The 25,007-nt window shown below is 45.5% G+C and overlaps 1 protein-coding gene across 1 annotated transcript in view; it reads left to right on the forward strand.

Moving 5' to 3' along the window:
- The first annotated feature begins 2,277 nt into the window (after nucleotides 1-2,277).
- LOC141229560 (vomeronasal type-2 receptor 26-like) overlaps nucleotides 2,278-25,007 on the forward strand; it is a 111,840-nt gene continuing 89,110 nt past the window's right edge. The window contains exon 1 of the mRNA XM_073667497.1: nucleotides 2,278-2,424. Coding sequence (XP_073523598.1) covers nucleotides 2,278-2,424 — 147 coding nt within the window. The remainder of the gene's footprint in view (nucleotides 2,425-25,007) is intronic.

Raw genomic sequence — 25,007 nt, forward strand, 5'->3', positions numbered from 1 at the left:
AATAAACAAAGTTTAGTTGATGTACTCCTACACTCATAAATAGAGATGGGCGAACCCGAACAGTAAAGTTTTGGGTCCGTACCAAACACCTAGTGTTCTGCATCTTGCCTATAGCACCAGGATAAAACCCTGCCTACAGTCCCGCCCCAAATCATGGGCCTATCATTAACTCAAAACTGCAAACATTGATTACACAAGAACCACAAAACGGATTTCTTCACCTCAGGTATCATATTAATCAGTGCAGCAGCCTCAACATGGCAATGCATGTGATTTACTTAGCAAAATCCTGCTGACAAGTTCCCTTTAGCGAAAAAATAAAAAAATCATAATATTTCCCTGAACGCCTTATCACTGATGTACTTGTCACCTGTAGAAGAGAAAAAATAATAAACCACCATAATATTCACCTGTCCTCCAAGAAGATAATCCATGTAGCTACTCTCCATGGAGATGAGCAAGCCTTTCAAGATTCGGTTCGGTTATGATTGGCGAAATTCCTGACATTCGCCAAACAGTTCGTCGAACATATCCGAACCGCATTTAATTCAATGAGAAGCAAAACCAAACACATAGACAATACCTACAGGGGGTCCCAAAAGCTGTCAAAACAGCTCAAATTGGGGCAGACACCAGGAAAAGTGGAATCAATTGAGCCACAGTACACATTTCATACCAATACAGGAGCAGTCAGGCATGGGCCATGCAGGAGATATCAGGATCTGGGCGAGCATTTACAGCTTTAATTTTAACATCAAATTAAGACGAGGTGGGTGAGGAAACGATGTAGGCCTGCGGTGCTGGGAGCCCTGATACTTCATGCAAATGTTCAAACTGCTTTTCTACTCAGCCACACTCAGATGGAACAAACATCAGTTTCTTAGAGCACTATGGGTAGAAAAATTAAGGATAGTAACACAGGCAGTTGACTGAAACAAAATGCAGGCCTGGCGGTCTGGGATCCCTACTGTTACAGACAACACACATGAAGGAGACCCAACTTCGAGTCTCCACATTTCAAAAATTATTGCCACGTGCCACTAAAAAGGCATCAATTTCCCCAGAGCAGAAATAGTATAATGGAGCTCTGACACCCCTTCCACAACAGGGAACCCACAAGATAGAGACGTAGAGTCGCCACATCTCCAAAAATTGCTAGTAACATCAGCAGCAGAAGCAAGAGCAGGCAAAGAGGCCATGACAAAGGTGTCACAGACTTCAATAACGTGAGATCAATGCAGCACACTAAAAGCTACAACATCGCCTAGTCTGCCCAGGCTGCGATTGAGGTGCAAAAGTCCTTAGAGATCCATGACTTGTTCATCTTGATAAAAGTTAGGTGGTCTACACTTTCAGGCGACATCTGGCTGTGCTTATCCATCAGGGCACCACCAGCAGCGCTGAAGACACGTTCAGAGAGAACACTGGCTGCCGGGCATGACAAAACCTCCAAGCCTTGATAGGCGAGCTCAATCTACTCTTCCATTTTTGAAGACCAAAATGTAAAATGGTCCAAACCCTCCCTGATGGTATTGAAATTGAGGAGCTCGAGATACTCCTGCACCATCCTTGCTAGTCATTCACCACATGTCAGACTTGTTCTCTGTTATGCTGGTGCACGGGCTGGTCTAAAAAATGTGTGAAACGACGCACAGAAATTCTTTATTCAGGGTTAGTTGCTTGTGAAGGTGCAGAGTTACTACCGGAATAGCCAGGTTCAGGTTATTCTACCATTTCTGAAATCTTTTACTAATTTTTCCTTGAAGGGAACCTGTCAGCAGGCTTACTGGATGTAAACTACCAAGGCAGGAGGATAAGATTGCTGAGATAGAGGAGGCACTGGGCAAACACAAGCCAAAAAGCATACAGCGTAGGAGAATTATAAAATACTTTTTTGTATATGTAGGGTGAGTTGGGGCTTACAGTACATGTTGCTGGACCCCAGTACAAGAGGAGTTAAAGGTGGTGGCTTTAGTTTATATTGTGGAATCTTGCTGACAGGCTCCCATTACATGGCTTCATATCCCCTTTATTTTATGACCTCTGATGAGTATTCCCTTATAGACTTGTGGCCGGAGATCTTTATCACCAATGCTTAGGATAGATCACCTGCATTAGATTGTTTGGTATTCTGACCCCGGACCCCCTCACTGCTCCCCTCAGTTTTATGACATTTTCTACTTTTCTCAGTTACAGAGATACATAAGAAGATTAAATTTTAGAGGTTACACTAAACATGACATCAGATTCAATAAGGATAGAGAATTGTCCCTTCCGATGTCTTTGTATAACTGGATATTTTACATTGAAGAATCTGGGAATTCTCTCATATCAAATTCCATTGGAAATATTCACTACAATTACACCATTAAATCATATTACACAGATATATATCCCAACGCAATGAGCTGGAAAACAAGTAATGTGAGTTTTATATATGACTATTATTATATGTCATGAATGTGCAGAGATCGGGGGGCTGCTCGTCACTGCTTATCCCCTCATCTGCCACTAATTAGTTCTGGAAGAATTTCTCTTATGCCATCTGTCGATTAACCCCTTCTACCCAAGTAACTTATTATTATTTCTTTTTGATTTAACCTCGCCTTATAAGAGCCATATCATTTTATTTTTTGTCAATCAAGTTGTATTTTCAGAATAATATTCATTTACTAAAGAATTTATTAAAATATGGAAAATAGTAAAGATATAAAAGTGAACGTTTATTTGGGGCATTTATTTACTGTGAAGTACAAATGTCATTGTGTGGTTCACTACAGTTACAACTAACAAATCGTGAGGTTTTCTAAAGTTTTTCTTGGAAAATACATTTGATAGAGTTCTTATATACTAAAATCCATTACTTGTATTTTCATCAGATGGAGCTATAAGGGATTGTTATCTGTGTGTTGCAGCTCTCTGCTAATACAAAGCATTTTTAATCTCCTCCTTTTTTCTTATCATTTTCCTCCTTCTCTTATTCGGCCACGGCCCCACTATCAGTATACGGCCCCTCTATCTGTATTCGGTCAGTATTTTTTCTCAGGAGCCAAAACCAGGTGAGGAACAATCAGAGAAAAGGCATAAAAGAAACAAGTCACCAATTCTGCATTTATCACCCACTCCTGAGAAAAAATTCCGAATACTGACCAAATACTGATAGTGGGGCCGTGGCCTTGAGCACCCGTACCTTCCTCCTGGTGTTACTTCTGTGTAAATCTCTTCCATATGAAGACTCCATGTTGCTTTTCTAGGCATTTTTAATGTTGCCATTCTTCTTTTTCTAATATTTAAATTGCAGTTTTATTTTCTTTTCCATAAATAAAAATGTTACCATGTAATAATACCACACATCTGACATGTTCCATAATTAACATGTTTGTCTGGCACAAGAAGAAGTGATCTGGTTTTGTGGCAGCTTCTTATCTCTGTGCAGGAATAGGGAAGGGTCGTAGTCGCTGTAGAGGATGAGGCATCAGGTCTTTGTATTTAAGTAGAATGGGGCAGGTCTTTGTCTCATATTAGGTAGTGGGGTAGGTCTTTGTATCTTTTCCAGAAATAGGCGACGCGAGTGTCTACAGAGAGTGGAAATGAGTCTTTGTCCTTATGCTTCTGTTCTTATATCTGGCAAACTACATGCTGCTCCTGCTCCACCATCAAAGAATCATAATTCTCATTTCAGGTTTTTTGTCATAATCCTTATGTCCCATTTATGTTGTTGCTTCATTCACTGCGCTGATAGTGATTGAAGCTCAGCCTACTCCCTTTCCTTTTCTATCATAATGTGAACATCACCAACCATTTTTGAAGAAAGCTTTGTCTTTCGACCTATAGAACACTTCCTGGGGTCCATGCAGAAACAGCGATACAGAAAGTATATGCTTCTTCTTGTGATGGAGATTGTTACTCAGCTATCCCAGCTTTTATGCCAGCCTTTGTTCCCTCCTTCTAAGGATGCCTCTCTGTGCAGCAATCCAAACCAGGTTTCTCTAGGAAGTAGGTAAACTCTTCTGACCTCATTACTAGTGATGAGTGAGCACTAAAATGCTCAGGTGCTCGTTGCTCGGGTCGAGCACATTGGAATACTCAGGTGCTCGGTCCAGCAACGAGCCCAATGTAAGTCTATGGGAAACTCAAGCATTTTTCAGGCAGCTCCCCCCGCCGGCTTGCAGAGGGACTAAAAATTGCCCAAATCGATGGGAACAGTGCTCAAATGACGTGGGGACAGCATGGGGAAGACGCCTGGAAGCATTTCTGACTCCCAGATCACTTCTGTCAACAACGTGGTCAGAGTATTACGCCACTTTTATGAACTCACAATAAAGCATACAAAAACACAACCAAAATGGATTTTCCTGGGAAATACTGTATGGTAAGGAACATCCTTTGCATGACATGTACAATGTACTGTATATAAAGCAAAATAAATAACCAAAAACAAAAATACTCCTCCACACCTTGGACTATGTTCACACGTAGCGTTTTTGATGCATTTTTGCACTTTTGCATTGCTTTCAACCAAGACAAATACATTCGCCAGGAAATGTCATTTTAACATTTTACAACCTTATCTGGCCATGTGGTGTGTGACACATCATCAGACACATGCATACAGTGCTGAAAAGACATGGGAACAACATGTCGGAGACCTCTGGAAGCATCTCTGACTCCCAGATCACTGCCTAAAAGTGTGCCCCATCATAAGTGATACTTGGTGCATGCGAAGATGCCTCCGGCCATGAACCTGTCATTGCAGACTTGCAACAATCACCGTCCACGTCCTTGTCCCACTGCAGAGCTCACTTGTCCCTACCTCATTCCTTGACATTCAAGTGGAAGTATGCAGCCAGCCACCCACCCACAGGCTGCAATTCTATACTGCCAAATTTTTTACAGCTGCTTACACTTGAAATATGGCCTTTTAGGCTCGTGGAGGCGGAAACTTTTCATAACCTCATGCCGGCAGCAGCCAGGTGTCCATATTCGGTCCCCAGCCGCCACTATATTTCCCAGTATCGCCTCCGCCTTCCACAAACACGGGTCCTGCAACATTACCCGTGCCCTCCCCAGTGCACTTACTGGGAAGGACCACCTAACCACAAACACGTGGACAGATGAATGTGGCCAGGGACAGTACGGAGACAGTCCAAAACTTTTTTTGCTGACAGTTGTATTTAGCTCGGTGAAAGGATTGGCATAGAGGGAAACCCTATCTACCCTGCATGTCATTTCTCCCAGGAAGTCCTGTAATGTAGCTTGTTGCAAAAGCAATGGCAGCCCGTCCAACATCAACTCGCCCTTGTCGGTGGTGCTTTGACACACACACATCTTTCTTAGCGCATTTAATTTCTTGAATACAGAGTTGGACAATGGCCTGATCTGTAATGCGGTTTGAGAAATAACATGCATAAGCATGGCCGATCCACATTAAAAAAGCAGCCATAGAGTGTCTGGGAACCTTCCCCCACACTTTTCTTAACCAGGGCTGCTTTTCGGCTGGGTTGGACGGGCCCACCAGAGAAGCGGAGACTCCTCTTGCAGGCCCTGGCTTCTCCTTCAGAAGATTTCATAGTGCCGAGGTGAGGCCATGATGATGATAGAGGACACCATCTGCTTAGTTTTCTGTTACTTGGAATGCAAGTGCAAGTATGCAGCCAGCCACCCACAGGCCACAACACTTTACTGCAAAATTTCTGGGCAGCTCTTTGCACTTGAAATATGGCCTTTTAAACTCGTGAAGGCGGAAGCTTTTCACAACCTCATGCCAGCGGCCTTGTGTCCATACTCGGTCCCCAGCCGCCACTATATTTCCCGGTATCGCCTCCGCCTTCCACAAGCATGGGTCCCACAACATTACCCGTGCCCTCCCCAGTGCACTTACTGGGAAGGACCGCCTAATCACAAACATGTGGACAGATGAATGTGGCCAGAGATAGTACGGAGCCGGTACACAACTTTTTTTTGCTGGCAGTTGTATTTAGCTTGGTGAAAGGACTGGCATAGAGGGAAACCCTATCTACACTGCGTGTCATTTCTCACAGGAAGTCATGTAAAGCTGCTTTCACTTGAAATATGGCCTTTTAGGCTCGTGGAGGTGAAAGCTTTTCACAACCACATGCCTCATTCCTCGTGTCCATACTCGGTCCTCAGCCGTCACTATTTCTCCCGGTGTTGTCTTCGTCTTCTACAAGCATGGGTCCCTGAACATTACTGCTGGTCCTTTTCTGTGGGAATTTTCTTGCCTCCTACCAGCCTGGAATATTTCCAGAAAACTATTGTACGATGCCATGGTATTAGCACTGCATCCACTACCAGTAGCGAATCCATCCCCAATTTCCTTCTCAGGAATTTTATTTGGTAGACTGAATGGCTGCCGAAATACATTTTCTCAAAAAGGAGCTGAAGTAGGTGCAAGTTTCTCCAGCCTGTTAGATATTAGAGGGTGAATGGCAGCACATTGGATCAGTGGTTCAAATCCCAGCAAGGACAACATCTGCAAGGACTTTGTATGTTCTCCCCGTGTTTGCGTGTGTTTCCTCCTCAGTAAAAAAAAGGAGCCGTAGAGTGTCCGGAAACCTTTCCACACACTTTTCTAAGCCAGGACTGCTTCTTGGCAAGGTTGGATGGTCCCACCAGAGAATCCTTTGGTGTGCCTTTTCTTCTACCTCTATGTAGATCTTAATGTGGGGAACAGAGCGCACAATAGGGTGATATCCTATGGAGGGAGATTAAGAGAGTGCTGGTTAAAGGCATAACTCCTATGAAGGCATGAAGAAACACAGCTGCTGCCCCATGGCTGGAAGATAAATCCTCCAGTCGATATTGGATCCAGTTGGATAAAAATGTAGGTGGGCTGCGCTGCTGAAGTAAATCAATTCTTCAGAGTTGATGATGATGGAAAGGCTTATTATTAACAACGCGTTTCAACACCGTACCGGCGTCTTTATCAAGTAAAAAAACAAAATGTCATTTGGGTTTTTTACTTGAAAAAGACGCCGGTATGGCGTTGAAACGCGTTGTTAATAAATAGCCTTTTCATCATCATCATCTCTGAAGAAATCATTTGCTTCTACTTCAGGAGAGTTCATGATAGCGGTAAATTTGCAGATGCTATGGGGCTCTTGAGTGGGGGAGAAAGATTAGCCCTCAGAATCAAATCCTCTGGTGGGCACAATGTTTTTCAATCTGAAACAGCTTCTCAGTGGGAGTTGTATTTCACCACAGCCATATTCTTTAGCTTGGTGAAAGGACTGGAATAGAGGGAAACCGTATCTACCCCGGCTGTCATTTCTCCGTCACGAGGTTCCACCCATTGTCACACACGACCATGCCTAGAGGTATGTTCAGCGGTGAGAGACAATGATGAGGCTGCTGTGTTACAGCTTTCAACAACTCTGCAGTGCTGGGCGGTTTGTCAATTAAGCAATAAGCATGTTCTCTTCACCACAGCCTGTTGCTGTTTGGCCAAGTCAGTACTGTAGTGCTGTCAGCTTGTGACTGATGTGGTCATTTCGGAGATGAAGGAGGAGGTGCATGAGCCGAACAATTTGATTACATTGTTGTTAAATTGGTGACGCTGTTTTTAATACTAAAGAAAGATCCTATTGTTTTGGGTTTTTTTAAGTTTTTTTGTAAGACAAATGCATTCACTGGGAAATGTCATTGTAACATTTTACAACCCTGTCTGGCAATGTGGTGTGTGACACATGATCAGACACATCCTTTTTTTATGATGGAGGGACTCTGAAAGTCATAAAGCCTATTTTTATAGGGATATCAGATGGCCCTTACTATTCTTAAAAGACCAGCAGTCAGCCCTCGCTATTGTTAGAGAGCCATCAGCCGGCTATGCTTTGTTGTTCCCATTATTAACAAGTGGGTCTCCTATACTATTATTGCGTATTCAGTGACTGCAAGGGCTGCCAAAAATTTGGACGCAACCCAATGCCTCTTTAAAGAGACATAGAGGAGGGACTCAGTAAAAAAAAGTTCCCATTATAAAGGAGCGGGTCTCCTACAGTGGTAATGCCCATGCTGTGAATGCAAGGGCTGCCAAAATTTGGGAAAAACCCCACTAATAATTTAAAGACACATAGAGCAGGGCCACAGTAATAAGGAACGACATGTTCCCATTAGAAAGAAGAGGGTCTGCTTTACAGTTATAGGGTATGCAGTGAGTCCAACAGCTGACAACTTTAGGAAAAAACCCTACTAATAATTTAAAGTCACATAGAGCAGGGCCACAGTAACAAGGTACGACATGTCCCCATTAGAAAGGAGAGGGTCTGCTATACAGTTTTAGGATATGCAGTGAGTCCAATGGCTGACCAATTTTAGGAAAAACCCCACTAAGAATTTAAACACACACAGAGCAGGGCCACAGTAATGACAAATTCCCATTAGAAAGGAGAGAGTCTCCCATAGTGTTGGCCTTTGCAGTGAATGTAAGGGCTTCCAAAAATTTGGAGGCACTTCAATGCCCCTTGGAAGAGACGTGGAGGAAGGCCTCAAAATATGTTCCCTTTAGAAAGAAGCGGGCCTCCTATAATTGTAACGCCCATGCACTAAGTGTATGGGCTGACAAATATTTACCCCTGGGGGGTATACATGAACATTCTGTATAAAAGTTTCTTTTTACGGGCATCATAAACACCCTTTAAAAAATAAGGTGGGTGTTGCATCATAGACCACGGTCCCCCTGGTGATATGGTGGTGGAGGATGATTAGAAGGAGGAGGACAGAAGCAAATAGCCAAAATCAGGAAACGTATACCCATGTGTGGGTGTGAAAAGGTGCATGGGAATACACCTCCCAAGAAAAGACACTGGATTGGAGTCTGTGCTACACTGCTATCATTTGGTGGTGTTGAGAAGTCGGGCCCAATGCAGCCCTTGTTCAATTTTATAAGAGTCAGCCTGATTATAATACTGTATAATATAATATAATCATACATGCGTCCCTCTCTCTTAAGCCTCTATAGAGTGTGCAAGCGTGACACCCCTGCGCAGTCTGGTTCCAGACAGAAGAACGCATGGAGCCGTTCATAGAATCATAGATTAGAATCATAGAATGGTAGAGTTGGAAGGGACCTCCTGGGTCATCTGGTCCAACCCCCTGCTCAAAGCAGGATTCACTAAATCATCTCAGACAGATGTCTGTCCAGCCTCTGTTTGAAGACGTCCATTGAAGGGGAACTCACCACCTCTCGTGGCAGCCTGTTCCACTCATTGATCACCCTAACTGTCAAAAAGTTTTTTCTAATATCTAATCTGTGTCTCCTCCCATTTAGTTTCATCCCATTGCTTCTAGTCTTTCCTTGTGCAAATGAGAATAAAGATGATCCTTCTACAATGTGACAGCCCTTGACATATTTGTAGACAGCTATTAAGTCTCCTCTCAGTCTTCTTTTTTGCAAGCTAAACATTCCCAAATCCTGCAACCGTTCCTCATAGGACATGGTTTGCAGACCAGTCACCATTCTGGTCGCTCTTCTCTGAACTTGCTCCAGTTTGTCTATGTCTTTTTTTAAATGTGGTGCCCAAAACTGTACACAGTATTCCAGATGAGGTCTGACCAAAGAGGAGTAAAGACCGATAATGACTTCACGTGATCTAGACTGTATGCTTCTGTTAATACATCCCAGAATTGTATTTGCCTTTTTTGCTGCTGCATCACACTGTTGACTCATGTTCAGTCTATGATCAATTAGTATGCCTAAGTCTTTTTCACATGTACTGTTGCTTAGCTCTATTCCTCCCATTCTGTATATGCTTTTTTCATTTTTATTGCCCAGATGTAGTACTTTGCATTTTTCCCTGTTAAAAACCATTCTGTTGGTTGCTGCCCACTGCTCCAGTTTATTTAGGTCTTTTTGAATCCTCTCTCTCTCTTCTCTAGTATTAGCTATCCCTCCTAGCTTTGTGTCATCAGCCAATTTAATCAGTTTACCCTCAATTCCTTCATCTAAATCATTGATAAAGATGTTGAACAATACAGGTCCCAGGACAGAGCCCTGTGGTACCCCACTTGAGACATTCATCCAGCTGGATGTGAAGCCATTTACAACCACCCTTTGAGTCCGATCACTAAGCCAGTTATGAATCCACCTAACAGTTGCCTGGTCAATTGCATACTTGGTCATTTTTTCAATAAGGATGGTGTGAGATACTTTGTCAAATGCTTTGCTGAAGTCAAGATATACTATATCTACAGCATTTCCCTGATCCACCCAGTCAGTGATTCTGTCATAGAAGGAAATTAAGTTAGTCTGACATGACTTGTTAGTTACAAACCCATGCTGACTCTGGTTAATCACTTCATTCTTATCCATGTACTTACATATATGTTGTTTAATAATTTGTTCAAAGATCTTTCCTGGTATAGAAGTCAGACTCACCGGCCTATAGTTCCCTGGGTCCACCTTCTTCCCCTTTTTGAAGATAGGAACAACATTTGCTCTTCTCCAGTCTTCTGGGACTTCTCCTGTTCTCCAATAATTTTCAAAGATTATGGAGAGTGGTTCTACAATTTCTTCTACGATCTCCTTCAGTACTCTGGGGTGTAATTCATCTGGACCTGGAGATAAGGTCCAGATGAATTACAGGTAAGAGGAGTGTATGGCGCTGAAGATCGCAGTTTAAGTAGACACTGAAAGCATACCTTGATCTCCGGCGCCATACTTGCACACTTACCTGTCAGGGAGGAGCGTTACCATTGCGCCTCTATTCTCGCCTGAGACGGGGCCAGGAGTGAAGGTGTCAGAATCGTTGCATACGCATAGCGCTATCCGTTGCCATTTTGCAGTGTGTCTTCAGCAAAATGGCTCCGGACAGAGCAGTATGGGCACGCACGTACTCCGGCACCACACTCCTCTCCCACCCTACGGCAGAACAGGACACAGCAGAGCTGGAGCACAGGGAATAAAAGTGTTTATTTTTTGTATGTGTGCAGTGTGAAAGGGATGAGGGGGCCACATATACCAGGATTGGGGGATGAGGGGGCCAAAAATACCAGGATTTAGGGGTGAGGGGGCCACACATACCAGGATTGAGGGGTGAGGGGGCCACACATACCAGGGTTGGGGGGTGAGGTGGCCACACATACCAGGGTTGGGGGGTGAGGGGGCCACACATACCAGGACTCGGGGGTGAGGGGGCCACACATAACAGGATTGGGAGATGAGGAGTACCACACATACCAGGATTGGGAGATGAGGAGTTCCATACATACCAAGATTGGGGGGTGAGGGGTGCCATGCATACCAGGATAGGAATGCTGGGTACCATGCATACCAGGATGATGGATGGTGTACCATGCATTCAAAATAGGGATGAAGGGTACCATGCATATCAGAATTGGAATATGTGGTACCATGCATAACAGGATTGGGGGATGAGGAGTGCCATGCATACCAGGATGAGGGGTTGGGTGCCATGCATATCAGAAATGGGGGATGAGGGATTTCATAAATACCAGAATAGGGATGAGGGGTACCATGCATACCATGATGAGGGATGGGGTGCCATGCATACCAGAATAGGGATGAGGGGTATCATGCATACCAGGATAGGAATGCGGGGTACCATGCATACCAAGATGAGGGATGGAGTGCCATGCATGCCAGGATTGAGGGATGAGGAGGCCATACATACCAGAATTGGGATGTGGGATGCCATACATACCAGAATAGGGATGCGGGATACCATGCATACCAAGATGAGGAGTACCATACATAGCAGGATAGGTATAAGGAGTGCCATGCATACCAGGATTGGGGATGAGGGGTGCCATGTATACCAGGATGATGGGTACCATACATACCAAAATAGGCATGAGGAGTACCATGCATACCATGATGAGGTATGGGGTGCCATGCATACCAGAATAGGGATGAGGGGTATCATGCATACGAGGATAGGAATGTGGGGTATTATTCATACCAAGATGAGGGATGGAGTGCCATGCATAGCAGGATTGAGGGATGAGGATGCCATACATGCCAGAATTGGGATGAGGGGTGCCATACACACCAGAATAGGGATGCGGGGTAATATGCATACCAGGATGAGGAATGGGGTGCCATGCAAACCAGGATGAGGAGTACCATACATACCAGGATAGGGATGAGGAGTGCCTTGCATAACTGGATTGGGGATGAGGGGTGCCATGCATATCAGGATTGGGGGATGAGGGGTACCATGCATACCAGGATTGGGGGATTATGGGTGCCATGCATACCAGGATTGGGGGGTGAGGGATACCATGCATATCAGGATTTGCGGATGAGGGGTACCATGCATACCAGGATATGGGGGTGAGGGGTACCATGCATACCAGGATTGGGGGGTGAAGGGTACCATGAATACCAGGATTGGGGAGTGAGGGGTACCATGCATACCAGGATTGGGTGGTGAGGGGAGCATGCATACCAGGATTGGGAGGTGAGGGGGGCCATGCATACCAGGATTGGTGGGTGAGGGGGGGCCATGCATACCGGATTGGGGGGTGAGGGGTGCCATGCATACAAGGATAGGAATGCGGGGTACCAGGCATACCAGGATGATGAATGGGGTAACATGCATACCAGGATGATGGATGGGGTACCATGCATGCCAGTATGAGAGGTACCATGCATACCAGAATAAGGATGAGGGGTACCATGCATACCAGAATAGGAATATGTGGTGCCATGTACACCAGGATTTGTCAATGAGGAGTGCCATGCATACCAAGATGAGGAGTACCATACATACCAGGATAGGGATGAGGAGTGCCATGAATAGCAGAATTGGGATGAGTGGTGCCATGCATACCAGGATTGGGGATGAGGAAGCCATGCATACCAGGATAAGGGATAAGGGGTGCCATGCATACCAGGATTGGGATGAGGGGTGCCATGTATATCAAATTTGGGATAAGGGAGCCATGCATACCAGGATGAGAGATTGGGTGCCATGCATACCAGGATTGGGGATGAGGGGTGCCATGTAGTGTTGAGCCACCCCCGTAGTATTCGAGTTCGAATTCCTATTCATAGAGATCTCTCCCGTCTATGTTATCTTAATTTTGGGCCCTTTATTGAACAACTCTATACAGACCACGGTTGGCAAGTTAGAACTGTAAGATTCACTACGTGGACCACTGGTGTTTTGTGGAAAAGCACATGTACACTGTGTTCCAAATTATTATGCAAAAAGTGTTTAGGAGTGATAAGGGAAGAATTTGTTTGTTTGTCAGCTAAACTCATTGATGGTGATGTGTGTCAGGGCTCTTTATATCACTGTAAGCAATTGCAGACACTTGTGCTAATTAGTTTGGCAGGTGTGTCCAATGAAAGGCAAGACTACTTAAGAAGGCTGTCCCACATTATTAAGCAGCCTACATTTTCTGCCAAAATGGGAAAGAAAAAGGATGTGTCGGCTGCTGAGAAGCAACAAATTGTGGAGTGTTTAGGTCAAGGCATGACTACAATCAACATTGCCAAGACACTTCATCCTGATCATCGCACAATCAAGATGTATGTAGCTGATTCACAGTACACACGTGTGCATGCTGATAAGGGAAAATTGAGGACGCTTTCCTACAGGCAATTACGTCAGGTTAAAAGTGCAGCGGCAAAAATGCCTTGTCATAGCAGCAGACAAGTTTTTGAAGCTGCTGGTGCCTCCAACGTCTCACGAACAACAAGATGCAGAGTCCTTCAGAGGTTTGCAGCTGTGCATAAGCCATCCTGTCGACCTCCTCTATCCACTGCACACAAGCAGAAACGGCTCCAGTGGGCCAAACAATACATGAAGACTGACTTCAAAACTGTTTTGTTCACCGATGAGTGCCGTACAATGCTCGATGGTCCAGATGGATGGAGTGGAGGATGGCTGGTTGATGGACACCTCATGCAAACACGGCTACGGCGCCAACAAGAAGGAGGTGGAGTAATGTTTTGGGCTGGAATTATGGGGAGAGAGATTGTCGGCCCCTTTAGGATCCCTGAAGGGGTAAAGATGAACTCCATAATGTATGTGGAGTTTCTCAAACAGCACTTCCTGCCATGGTTCAAGAAGAAGAACCGTGTATCCCGCAGCAAGATCATTTTCATGCATGATAATGCACCATCTCATGATGCACATAACACATCTGCATCTCTGGCTGATATGGGCATAAAAGGGGACAAACTTATGGTGTGACCCCCATGCTCCTCTGACCTCAACCCCATTGAGAACCTCTGGAGCATCATCAAAAGGAGTGTCTATGATGGCGGGAGGCAGTTCACATCTAAGCAACAGCTCTGGGAGGGTATTCTGTCCTCATGCAAAACAATTGAAGCAGAAACCATCCAAAACCTGACAAATTCAGTGGACGAGAGAGTTCAGAAGCTCCTTTCGAACAAGGGGTCCTATGTGCAAATGTAACATCACCTAGAATAAAGTTTTGAGTTGAAAACTGTTTGATTTCAGTTTCTAATAACCTGCTAATGCTTATAATTTCAAAAATGACCATTTTTTTGTTCTTTATTAAAATGAAAAGGTTGATCGAAGAGTGTGGGGATCTAAGAGTGTGGCAACCCAGTAGTCAGGATTGTTAGGGGGACAGTTGCAAACACTTTACTAAATAGAAACGCAACCGACCCTGGGGTCCGCGATGCAGCCTGGTGGACTGCTGCCGAACTCTTCCCGGGTGAGAAGGGAAGACAACCAAGTAAAGATAACCCTTCCGTGTTAACTTCACACTGGACAGGGTGTAGCGGTGCGCTTTATCTCCGTTGACTGCACGGAGGGAGAGCGACTGGCGACGCACCTAACAAAAACCTTAGCCCTTCGTGTTAAAGCACACGGGTAAGATGGTTCGCACAATCTCCAAGAACCGCAGGGATACGTGCTACCATGGGAACAGCAGTAGCCCTGTCTTTGATACAGGCGCTACGCTATGGGGATTGACGCTAAAGCGGTTCACACTATCCTCCAAGAACCGCAAGGAGACGTGTGACCGGACTAGGAGCAGGAGCCCTGTCTACAGTACAAGCGCTATGCTATAGGAGACGACGCTAGCGTGCGGGTGATTCCCACCAGGTATTCAATCACTCAGCCGGCGTGCTACCGGACTGAGTAAACCCGCTCTATTTAGCTCACAGGCGGCTCGGGGTGTAAGGCGAACCCCCTGGTTAAAGCCAGTCAGCGAGGCGAAGCTACCTGCCTACTTTCTCTACCTGCCTAGCTAAAGCTATGGCTCTTCGAGGAGCCCAGAGTAAGCGTGAACACACCACAAACAGCTAGCTCAAATGATCTGAGCGCGCCACCATGTTTGTGGGTGGGCCTTTTAAAAACTAAGTCCTGCCCCACTGTCGCACCATTGGTGACTTCGCCTGTGACCAATCAGGTGGTGCCAGGCCACCGGGTCAGCTGGTTCCCGAACCACCAATCACAGTGCGCCATGTCACAGGCATGTTCAGTGCGATGCATTTTAGACTTAGGCTGCAGTGTCCCAGTCTCTCTCCACAACCTGTGCTTCATGTTGCTAGGCACAAATACACAAGATACCACTTGCACCTCTCGTGCATTGGCTAGGTGCTGGGACTGATGGTAATGCTGAGCAGTATCAGCCCTGGCTGAACAAGAATGGGAGACCACAGGATCCACTGAAGATTCAGAACCAATTTTTGATCCAGCAAGCTCCTCGCGCCTAACACAGGATTATTTCGAATTCTGACAATCCAAGGGTCATGTTGCAGCAAGAAGGCACTCATGTGTCTTGCGCATCTAGGAGCCCCAAAATTATTTTCCTGGCTAGATGCAGCTAAAAATTATTATTAATTTGAAAGCTGGTGGAGCTTAGTATAGATGACCTAATAGAATCAGTACTGCAAACTGCTACAAAGCCCAAATTATTTTCCAGCCAAGATACAGATAAACATGATTAGTAATTTGAAAGCTTAAAACGGTTACTGAGGTGATTTTAACAAATCATCAAGCTTTTACTCTCCCCAGGAAGACACAGGGGTAGAAAAGTCGTTTTGGATCCATGATTTGTTCATCTTTATGAACATGAGTCTGTCTACATTATCAGTGGAGAGCTGCGTGCGCTCATCTGTCAGCACACCACTAGCAGAGCTGAACACACGTTCAGACAGAATGCTGGCTGCGGGGCATGACAAGATCTCCAAGGCGTAAGTGGCGAGCTCCGGCCATTTATCCTGACTGGAAGCCCAAAAAGAGCAAGGGTCCAGTGACACAGTCGTGGCTTCAATGTTTGCTTGGAGATACTCCTGTACCATCGTCACTAGGCGTAGACTATGTGTCAGACTTCTTGTCTCCTGTGGCCTTGCAAAGGATGGGCTAAAAAGTGGTGAAATGATTCCGCAAAATTGATGTAACCAGCAGATACTGTGTTTCTGTTAAGTTTTGAGTGCTGAACACTTGACTGTCCCACGGTTGGCAAGTTGGAACTGTGAGATTCACTACGTGCACCACTAGTGCTTAGGGGAAAAGCACATGTAAGATTCTGCAACAGTCTCTGCTGATACTCCTGCATGTGTGCATCTCTTTCTATGGCAGGAATAATTTCTGCAAATTTACTTTTGTACCGGGGATCTAACAGTGTGGCAACCCAGTAGTCAGGATTATTTCTAATTCTCACAATTCGAGGGTCATGTTGCAGGTAGTGCAGCAAGAAGGCACTCATGTGTCTTGCGCATCCAGTAGCACCAAGTCCCTGTTGTGTTGGTGGCGAGGTAACAATCATGCTTACTTCCTCTGCCCTCTCCCCCCAACCTCGCACAAAAGAAATGTGATCAAGGTCTCCCTCATCTGATGAGTCTTCCATCAGTTCGTCCTCCATTTCTTACTTGGCTCCTGCACCTTCCTCACTAGTTTGGCTGCTACCATGTGCCCTGGTAAAACCATCTCCCCAAGCCTCAATTGCCTGCTGCCTTGGTGCTGCCGACCGTCTGGACCTTGCAGATGTTAGCCCTTCCGCATACAACTCCTCCTCCTCTACTTACTCCACCTCCTCTTGTGCCACCACCTGACTCCGAATTCTGTTTAACATGTGCTCCAGCATGTAAATCTTCGGAATAGTCAAGCTGATAATGTCATCGTCAGCACTAAACATCTTCGTCGCCATTTCAAAACTGTGCAGAAGGGTGCATAGGTTCCTGATCTGAGACCACTCCTACAGCGTGATTTGCCCCACCTCTGGATCTTGTTGGCCCAGGATATATGTCACAAAGTATTGAACCAGGGCTTGTCGGTGCTGCCACAGTCGCTTCAACATGAACAGATTTGAATTCCACCGGGTAGGCACATCGCATTTTAGCCGGTGAAGTGGCAGGCCCAACGACTTCGGTAGAGATGTAAGTCGCTGAGCTGCGGGATGCGAATGGCAGAAGGGAACACACAGTGACCGTGCCCTCTGCAGAAGGCCATCTAGTCCGGGATAGTGGGCTAAAAATTACTGGACAACCAGGTTCAACACGTGAGCCATACAAGGCACGTGTGTGACATTGCCCCGACGAAGGGCTGCACCCAGGTTTGCAGCATTGTCGCACACGGCCTTCCCTGGTTTCAGGTCCAGTGGAGACAACCATTCATGAAACTGGTTCTCCAGAGCAGACCACAACTCCTCAGCTGTGTGACTCACATTTCCCAGACATTTCAAAGTAAAAACCACCTGATGACGTTGAGCCCTGCTGCCAGCATAGTAAGGAGATGTGCAGGATCCCTTCTGCGCAGTTAGAAAGCTTGTGGCATGACCAGACAGTCTTTGAGTGCAGGTGGAGGACCGAGAGGAGGTTGAGGAGGCAGAAGCAGTGGAGGAACTTTAAGATAAAGAGGACTGACGCACAACTCGTGGGGACGGCAAGACTTGGAGAGCAGCCCCTTGTCCTGCTGTCACCATAGTTACCCAGCGACATGTAACACCCCTGTCCATGCCTACTCGTCCAAGTGTCTGTGGTGAAATGCAACCTGTCACACACAGAGTTTCTCAAAGAAACGGTGATGTTGTGTGCGACATGCTGGTGGAGCGCAGGCACACCTTTCTTTGAGAAGTAGTGCCGACTGGGCATCTGGTACAGGGGCCCTGCGACCGACATAAGGTCTCGAAAATCCTCTTTGTCCACCAGGTGGAAAGGCAGCGTTTCTGTAGCCAAGAGCTTGCAGATGGTGAAATTCAACCTCTCAGCTTTCTCATGGCTAGGAGGAAATGGTCTTTCACTTGTCCACATCTGAGGGACCGAGGGCTGGCTATTGTGCTTAGATGGGGTTGATAAGGTTGTCCCCAGCAAACTGCCAGTCTGTAAGGAAGACGCAGGCAGACATGTTAGGTTGCCTTGATCCAAAGGTGGTGCTATCGATGTCGGACAGCGCTCAACACCAGCTGGTGTTACCACCTCCAAAGAAAATGATGACCTGCCAATCACGCTGGCTTTTGCGGGTAAAGAGGTGGCAGGTCTGCGCCCCAAAACAGGTGTGACTGCTGTCCCCCCAGTCACAGAGGATGAAGAGGACGCGGATGCACAAGATATGGCAGACGGTGGTTGGCCCGGCCGGCTAGGCCGCATTATAGCACAGTGAGCTTCCCATTGAAACTTATGGTTCATGTCCATGTGCCGGTTCTTGCATGAAGTACTCAAACTATGTATTTTTTGGCCTCTACTTAGCTTTTGCTGACAAATGTTACAGATAACACGAGTTGGGTCATCTTTATCGATCTGAAAAAATGCCCAGGCTATGCAAGGCTTAGCACCCATGCGACCTGAAGAGCCACCATGACTTGTGGTGAGAGGCAGAGTTGTGTTTGAGGATGCAGTTGTTGACGTGCTTCCAGTACTACGTCTCTGTCTAGGAAGGCGCAACCTGACCTCGTCGTCACTAGCATCTTCCTCCACCTCCTCTGCTGACCTCATCTCTTGGCTGACTGTGGGTTGACAGTAAGTGGGATCTCCAACCTCATCATCATCACCCTGTGCGTTATCACACCCGTCGTCCTCAGAGCCAAGCAGTTCCTGCCCTGACAAAAAACTAAAGTTGTCGCTCCAATCAGGTATTTGAGTCTCATCATCATCTTCCTCATTGTCTCCACCAACAGGAGTTACAGTTTGGGAATGAGGGTCTACATTATGGTCAGAACCTTCAGCGTCTGGTCCTAGATCCGACTCATAAAGATTCTGGGCATCAGTGCAGATCATTTCCTCGTCTGGATTCACAGAAGTGCTGCAGCCGACCTCTGATTCCCAGGCTATAATATGAGCAAACAGCTCTGCAGACTCAACCATCTGTTCTACCTCATACTCAGATGGGCAGCTGGAGATTTGGGAGCTGTGAGGAAGCAAGTGCGATTGGGGTGACACCTTTGAGGACTGGAGTATTTGTGATGTTGAAGTTGATGTGGAGGAGAGCCCACTTAAAGGAACACTTGATATCCGTTGAAGCACCTGCTGTTTTTGTGCCTGATCTGGAAATTTCAGCGATTGGCGTGGCCGTAAGAAAGGGATATTATCACATTGTCTGCAAAAAGAAGTAGACATTTTAGTGTGGCTGGAAGATCGTCTTTCTTCTTCTGATGTTAGTCTTGCTTTATCACCTACACCACAGACACAACCTTTTTTCCCCTTCCCAACACGCCTTTTCCCCGTTCCACCAGCAGCAGGCCTTTTTCCACTCATTTTGGTGGTTAACTAATTCACAACTCTGGAGTTGTTTGCACAAAAAAACAATGGATGGGAACTGAGCAGAGGTGAGTGGCCAAACTGTGGTATTAGGCCAAAACTATTGGCTGGGTTAGATGCAGAAAAAAATTATATTCAATTTGCAACCTGATGGAGGTCAGTATAGATGGACTAATAGAACTAGTCCCACACACAGCTAGAAGCCCAAATATTTTTTCAGAGCTAGATGTAGACAAAAAAATATTTTTAATTTGCAACCTGATGGAGGTCAGTATAGATGGACTAATAGAGAAAGTCCCACACACTGCTAGAAGGCCAAATATTTTTTCAGAGCTAGATGCAGATAAAAATTATATTGAATTTGAAACCTGATGGAGGTCAGTATAGATGGACTAATAAAACAAGTCCCTCACACTGCTAGAAGCCCAAATATTTTTTCAGAGGTAGATGCAGAAAAAAATTATATTCAGTTTGCAACCTGATGGAGGTCAATATAGATGGACTAATAGAATGATGCTATGCCCAAAAGGTTTTACTTCACTAGGTGCAGTAAAAAAATTGGTATTCTATACACAGGTGGTGTATCTTGCAACACAGATAGGCTACTCCACTGACTAACACACTCTGCAATAGGCCAAAAAAGATTAGCTTTGCTAGATTCAGCCAAATGCTGTGAAAAAAACTTGCACAGCACTGGCACAGACCTGCCTGGCAAAAACTGATAGGAACTGATGTAACTTAGTCCTGAAAAGGACTGCAATTACAATTAGTCTTTACTCCCACAACCTATCTATTTAAGAGCACAGACCAGCCTGATAAAAGTCGTAGGAAATGCTCTAACCTAGTCCTTAAAAGGACTGCAATCACAACTATTCCCTACTCCCAAGCTATCTGTAGATTTGTGCGAAAATTGGCTTGAAATTAACAAGGTATAGCGCACACAGCAACAGCGGTGCCGTCTAACACGCAGCTGCAGCAGTGAGAAAATGGTGGCGACGGGGAAAATGGCTGGGTCTTATAGGGCAAGGACATGTGACATACACTGCCAATGACACATGCCCTTGCTTGTGTGAAAAAAAGCACTTCGCTCCGTGTGTGCACTGCTGATAGGTTGACAGATTGCACCTCCCCACTGTAAATGCGGGAAAGAGAAAAAAAAATGGAGATCTTCATTATTCCTGCAGAGATCCATCCCCTGCCCCTCCCCCCGCCCCGCTGTACACTCAAACTGCGTATTAACATTAATTTTCATCATTACTGAGAAAAAATCCAGTTATGATTTTGGTGCACGAACAGTTATCGAACATAACCTCGAACAGCCGAGTTTTTCTCAAATCGTTCGTGTTCGCCGAACAGCTCGAACACCGCCCAAAACAGCTCGAATTTGAGATTGGCGAACAGTTCGAGTCGAACAACGCTCATCTCTAATTATAACTGATAAGTGCATCCTCCTGTCAACTGAAAATGTTGACAGGCTGACTCTTATAAAAATGAACAAGGGCTGGATTGGGCCAGAATTCTCAACACCACCGAATGATAGCAGCTTAACATAAACTCAAATCCAGTGGTTTTTTTTGGGAGGTGTATTCCCATGCACCTTTTCACACCCACACATCGGTATACGCTTCCTGATTTTGGCTATTTGCTCTTTTCCTCCTCCTTCTCCTCATCCTCCACCACCATATCACCAGGGTGACCGTGGTCCGTGATGCAACACCCACATAATTTTTTAAATGGTGTTTGTGATGCCCGTAAATTTTTTTTATATGGTATGTTCATGTATATCCCCCAGGGGTAATTGTTTGCCAGCCCATACCCTTAGTGTATGGGCATTACAAGTATATTAGGCCGACTCCTTTCTAATGGGAACATCTTTTTATGAGGCCCTCCTTGCATTTACTGCATAGGCCAACACTATGGGAGACCCACTTTCTAATTATGGGAACATTGTTTTCAGGAGGACCTCTGACCTCCATGTGTCTTTCAAGGGGCATTGAAGTGCCACCAAATTTTTGGCAACCCTTGCATTCACTGCATAGGCCAACGCTATGGGATACACTCTCCTTTCTAATTGGAATTTGTCATTATTGTGGCCCTGCTCTATGTCTCTTTAAATTGTTTGTAAGGTTTTTGCTAAATTTGGTCAGCTGTTGGACTCACTGCATACCCTATAAATGTATAGCAGACCCTCTCCTTTCTAATGGGAACATGTCGTACTCGTTACTGTGGCCCTCCTCTATGTGTCTTTCAGATTCCCCCCATCATCAATGAAACAGGATGAGTCTGATGATGTGTCAGACACCACATTGCCAGATAATGTTGTAAAATGTTAAAATTACATTTCCGGTGAATGCATTTGCCATAAAAACTAACGTAAAAAACAAAACAAAACAGTAGGATCTTTCTTTAGTATAAAAACAGAGTCGCCAATGAAACCTCAATGTAATCACATAGTTCAGCTTCTGCACCTCCTCCTCCATCTCTGAAATGACCACATCAGTCAGAAGCTGAAAGCACTGCAGCACTGCTTTGGCCAAGCGGCAACAGGCTGTGCTGAAGATAACCTGCTTAAGGCTTCATTGACAAACCGCCCAGCGCTGCAGAGTTGTTGAAAGCTGTAACACAGCAGCTTGATCTGTGGCTCTCACCGCTGAACATACAGCCAGGCATGGTCACGTGTGACAATGGGCGAAACCTGGTGACGGAGAAATGCCAGCCAAAGTAGATACGGTTTCCCTCTATGCCAGTCCTTTCAACGAGCTAAAAAAATATGGCTGTGGTGAAATACAGCTCCTACTGAGAAGCTTTTTCAGATTGAAAAACATTGTGCCCGCCAGAGGATTTGATTCTGAGGGTTCACCTTTCTCCCCCGCTCAAGAGCCCCATAGCAGCTGCAAAGTTAGTGCTATCATAAACTCTCCTGATGTAGAAGCCAGGGCACACCAGAGGATTCTCTGGTGAGACCGTCCAACCCTTCCGAGAAGCAGTCCTTGCTAAGAAAAGTGTGTGGGAAGGTTCCTGGACACTCCATGGCTGCTTTTTTACAGAGGTGGAAACCCACGCAAACATGGTGAGAACATACAAAGTAATTGCAGATGTTGTCCTTGCAGGGATTTGAACCCAGGATCCCAGCACTGCAAGGCCTCAGTGCTAACCACTGATCCAATGTGCTGCCGTTCACCCTCTAATATCTAACAGGCAGGAGAAACTTGCACCTACTGCCACTCTATCTTCAGCTCCTTTGTGAGAAACTAATGTATTTGGGCAGCCACTCAGTCTACCAAATAAAATTCCGTAGAAGGAAATTGGGGATGGCTTTGCTACTGTTACTGGGGGCAGTGCTAATACCATGGTGTCGTACCAGAGTTTACTGGAAATATTCCAGGCTGGTAGGAGGCAAGCAAATTTCCACAGAATAGTACCAGCTGTAATGTTCAGGGACCCGCGCTTGTAGAAGGCCTGAGGCATGAGGTTGTGAAAAGTTTCTGCCTCCACCAGCCTAAAAGGCAACACTTCAAGTGCAAGCAGCTGCCCAGTAATCTGGCAGTTTACTATTGCAACCTGTGGATGGTTGGCTGGCTGCTTACTTGCGCTTGCATTTCAAGTAATAGAAAACTAAGCAGATGGTGGCATCAATCATCATCATGGCCTCACTTAAGCACTATGAACTCTCCTGAAGGAGAAGCCAGGGCCCACTGGAGGAGTCTACTGTTTTCTGGTGCATCCGTTCAACCCTGCCGAGACACTCTATGTCTGTTTTTTTAAATGTGGATCGGATGTGCTTATGCATGTTATTTCTCAAACCGCATTGCTGATCAGGCCATTGCCCAACTCTGTAATCATGAAATTAAATGCACAAAGAAAGATGTGTGTGTGTCAAAGCACCACCGAGCAATGCAAGTTGATGTTGGACGGGCTGCCATTGCTTCTACAACAAGCTGCTTTAGAGGACTTCCTGAGAGAAATGACACCCAGAGTAGATACGGTTTCCCTCTATGCCAGTCCTTTCACCGAGCTAAAGAATATGGCTGTGGTGAAATACAACTCTCAGTAAAAGAAGCTGTGGACTGGTTCCGTACCGTCCCTGGCCGCATTTACCTGTCCACGTGTTTGTGGTTAGGCGGTCCTTCCCAGTAAGTGCACTGGGAAGGGCGCGAGTAATGTTGTGAGTAGAGATGAGCGTTGTTCTACTCGAACTGTTCGCCAATCTCAAATTCGAGCTGTTTTGGGCGGTGTTCGAGCCGTTCGGCGAACACGAACGATTTGAGAAAAATTCGGCTGTTCGTTGTTATGTTCGATAACTGTTCGTGCACTAAAATCATAACTGGATTTTTTCTCAGTATTGATGAAAATTAATGTTAATACGCAGTTTGAGTGTACAGCGGGGTGGGGGGAGGGGCAGGGGATGGATCTCTGCAGGAATAATGAAGATCTCCATTTTTTTTTCTCTTTCCCGCATTTACAGTGGGGAGGTGCAATCTGTCAGCCTATCAGCAGCGCACACACGGAGCGAAGTGCTTTTTTTCACACAAGCAAGGGCATGTGTCATTGGCAGTGTATGTCACATGTCCTTGCCCTATAAGACCAAGCTATTTTACCCGTCGCCACCATTTTCTGACTGCTGCAGCTGCGTGTTAAACGGCACCGCTGTTGCTGTGTGCGCTATACCTTGTTAATTTCAAGCCAATTTTCGCACAAATCTACAGATAGTTTGGGAGTAGGGAATAGTTGTGATTGCAGTCCTTTTAAGGACTAGGTTACAGCATTTCCTACGACTTTTATCAGGCAGGTCGGTGCTCTTGAATAGATAGATTGTGGGAGTAAAGACTAATTGTAATTGCAGTCCTTTTCAGGACTAGGTTACATCAGTTCCTATCAGTTTTTGCCAGGCAGGTCTGTGCCAGTGCTGTGCAAGTTTTTTTCACAGCATTTGGCTGAATCTAGCAAAGCTAATCCTTTTTGGCCTATTGCAGAGTGTGTTAGTCAGTGGAGTAGCCTATCTGTGTTGCAAGATATACCACCTGTGTATAGAATACCAATTTTTTTACTGCACCTAGTGAAGTAAAATCTTTTGGGCATAGCAATATTCTATTAGTCCATCTATACTGACCTCCATCAGGTTGCAAATTGAATATAATTTTTTGTCTGCATCTAGCTCTGAAAAAATATTTGGCCTTCTAGCAGTGTGTGGGACATTCTCTATTAGTCCATCTATACTGACCTCCATCAGGTTGCAAATTAAAAATAATTTTTTGTCTGCATCTAGCTGTGAAAAAATATTTGGCCTTCTAGCAGTGTGTGGGACTTTCTCTATTAGTCCATCTATACTGACCTCCATCAGGTTGCA

The sequence above is a fragment of the Phyllobates terribilis genome, unplaced genomic scaffold, assembly GCF_046119375.1.
Source record: "Phyllobates terribilis strain yellow unplaced genomic scaffold, ASM4611937v1 Scaffold_1__5_contigs__length_1240528914, whole genome shotgun sequence".
Taxonomy (NCBI): Eukaryota; Metazoa; Chordata; class Amphibia; order Anura; family Dendrobatidae; genus Phyllobates; species Phyllobates terribilis.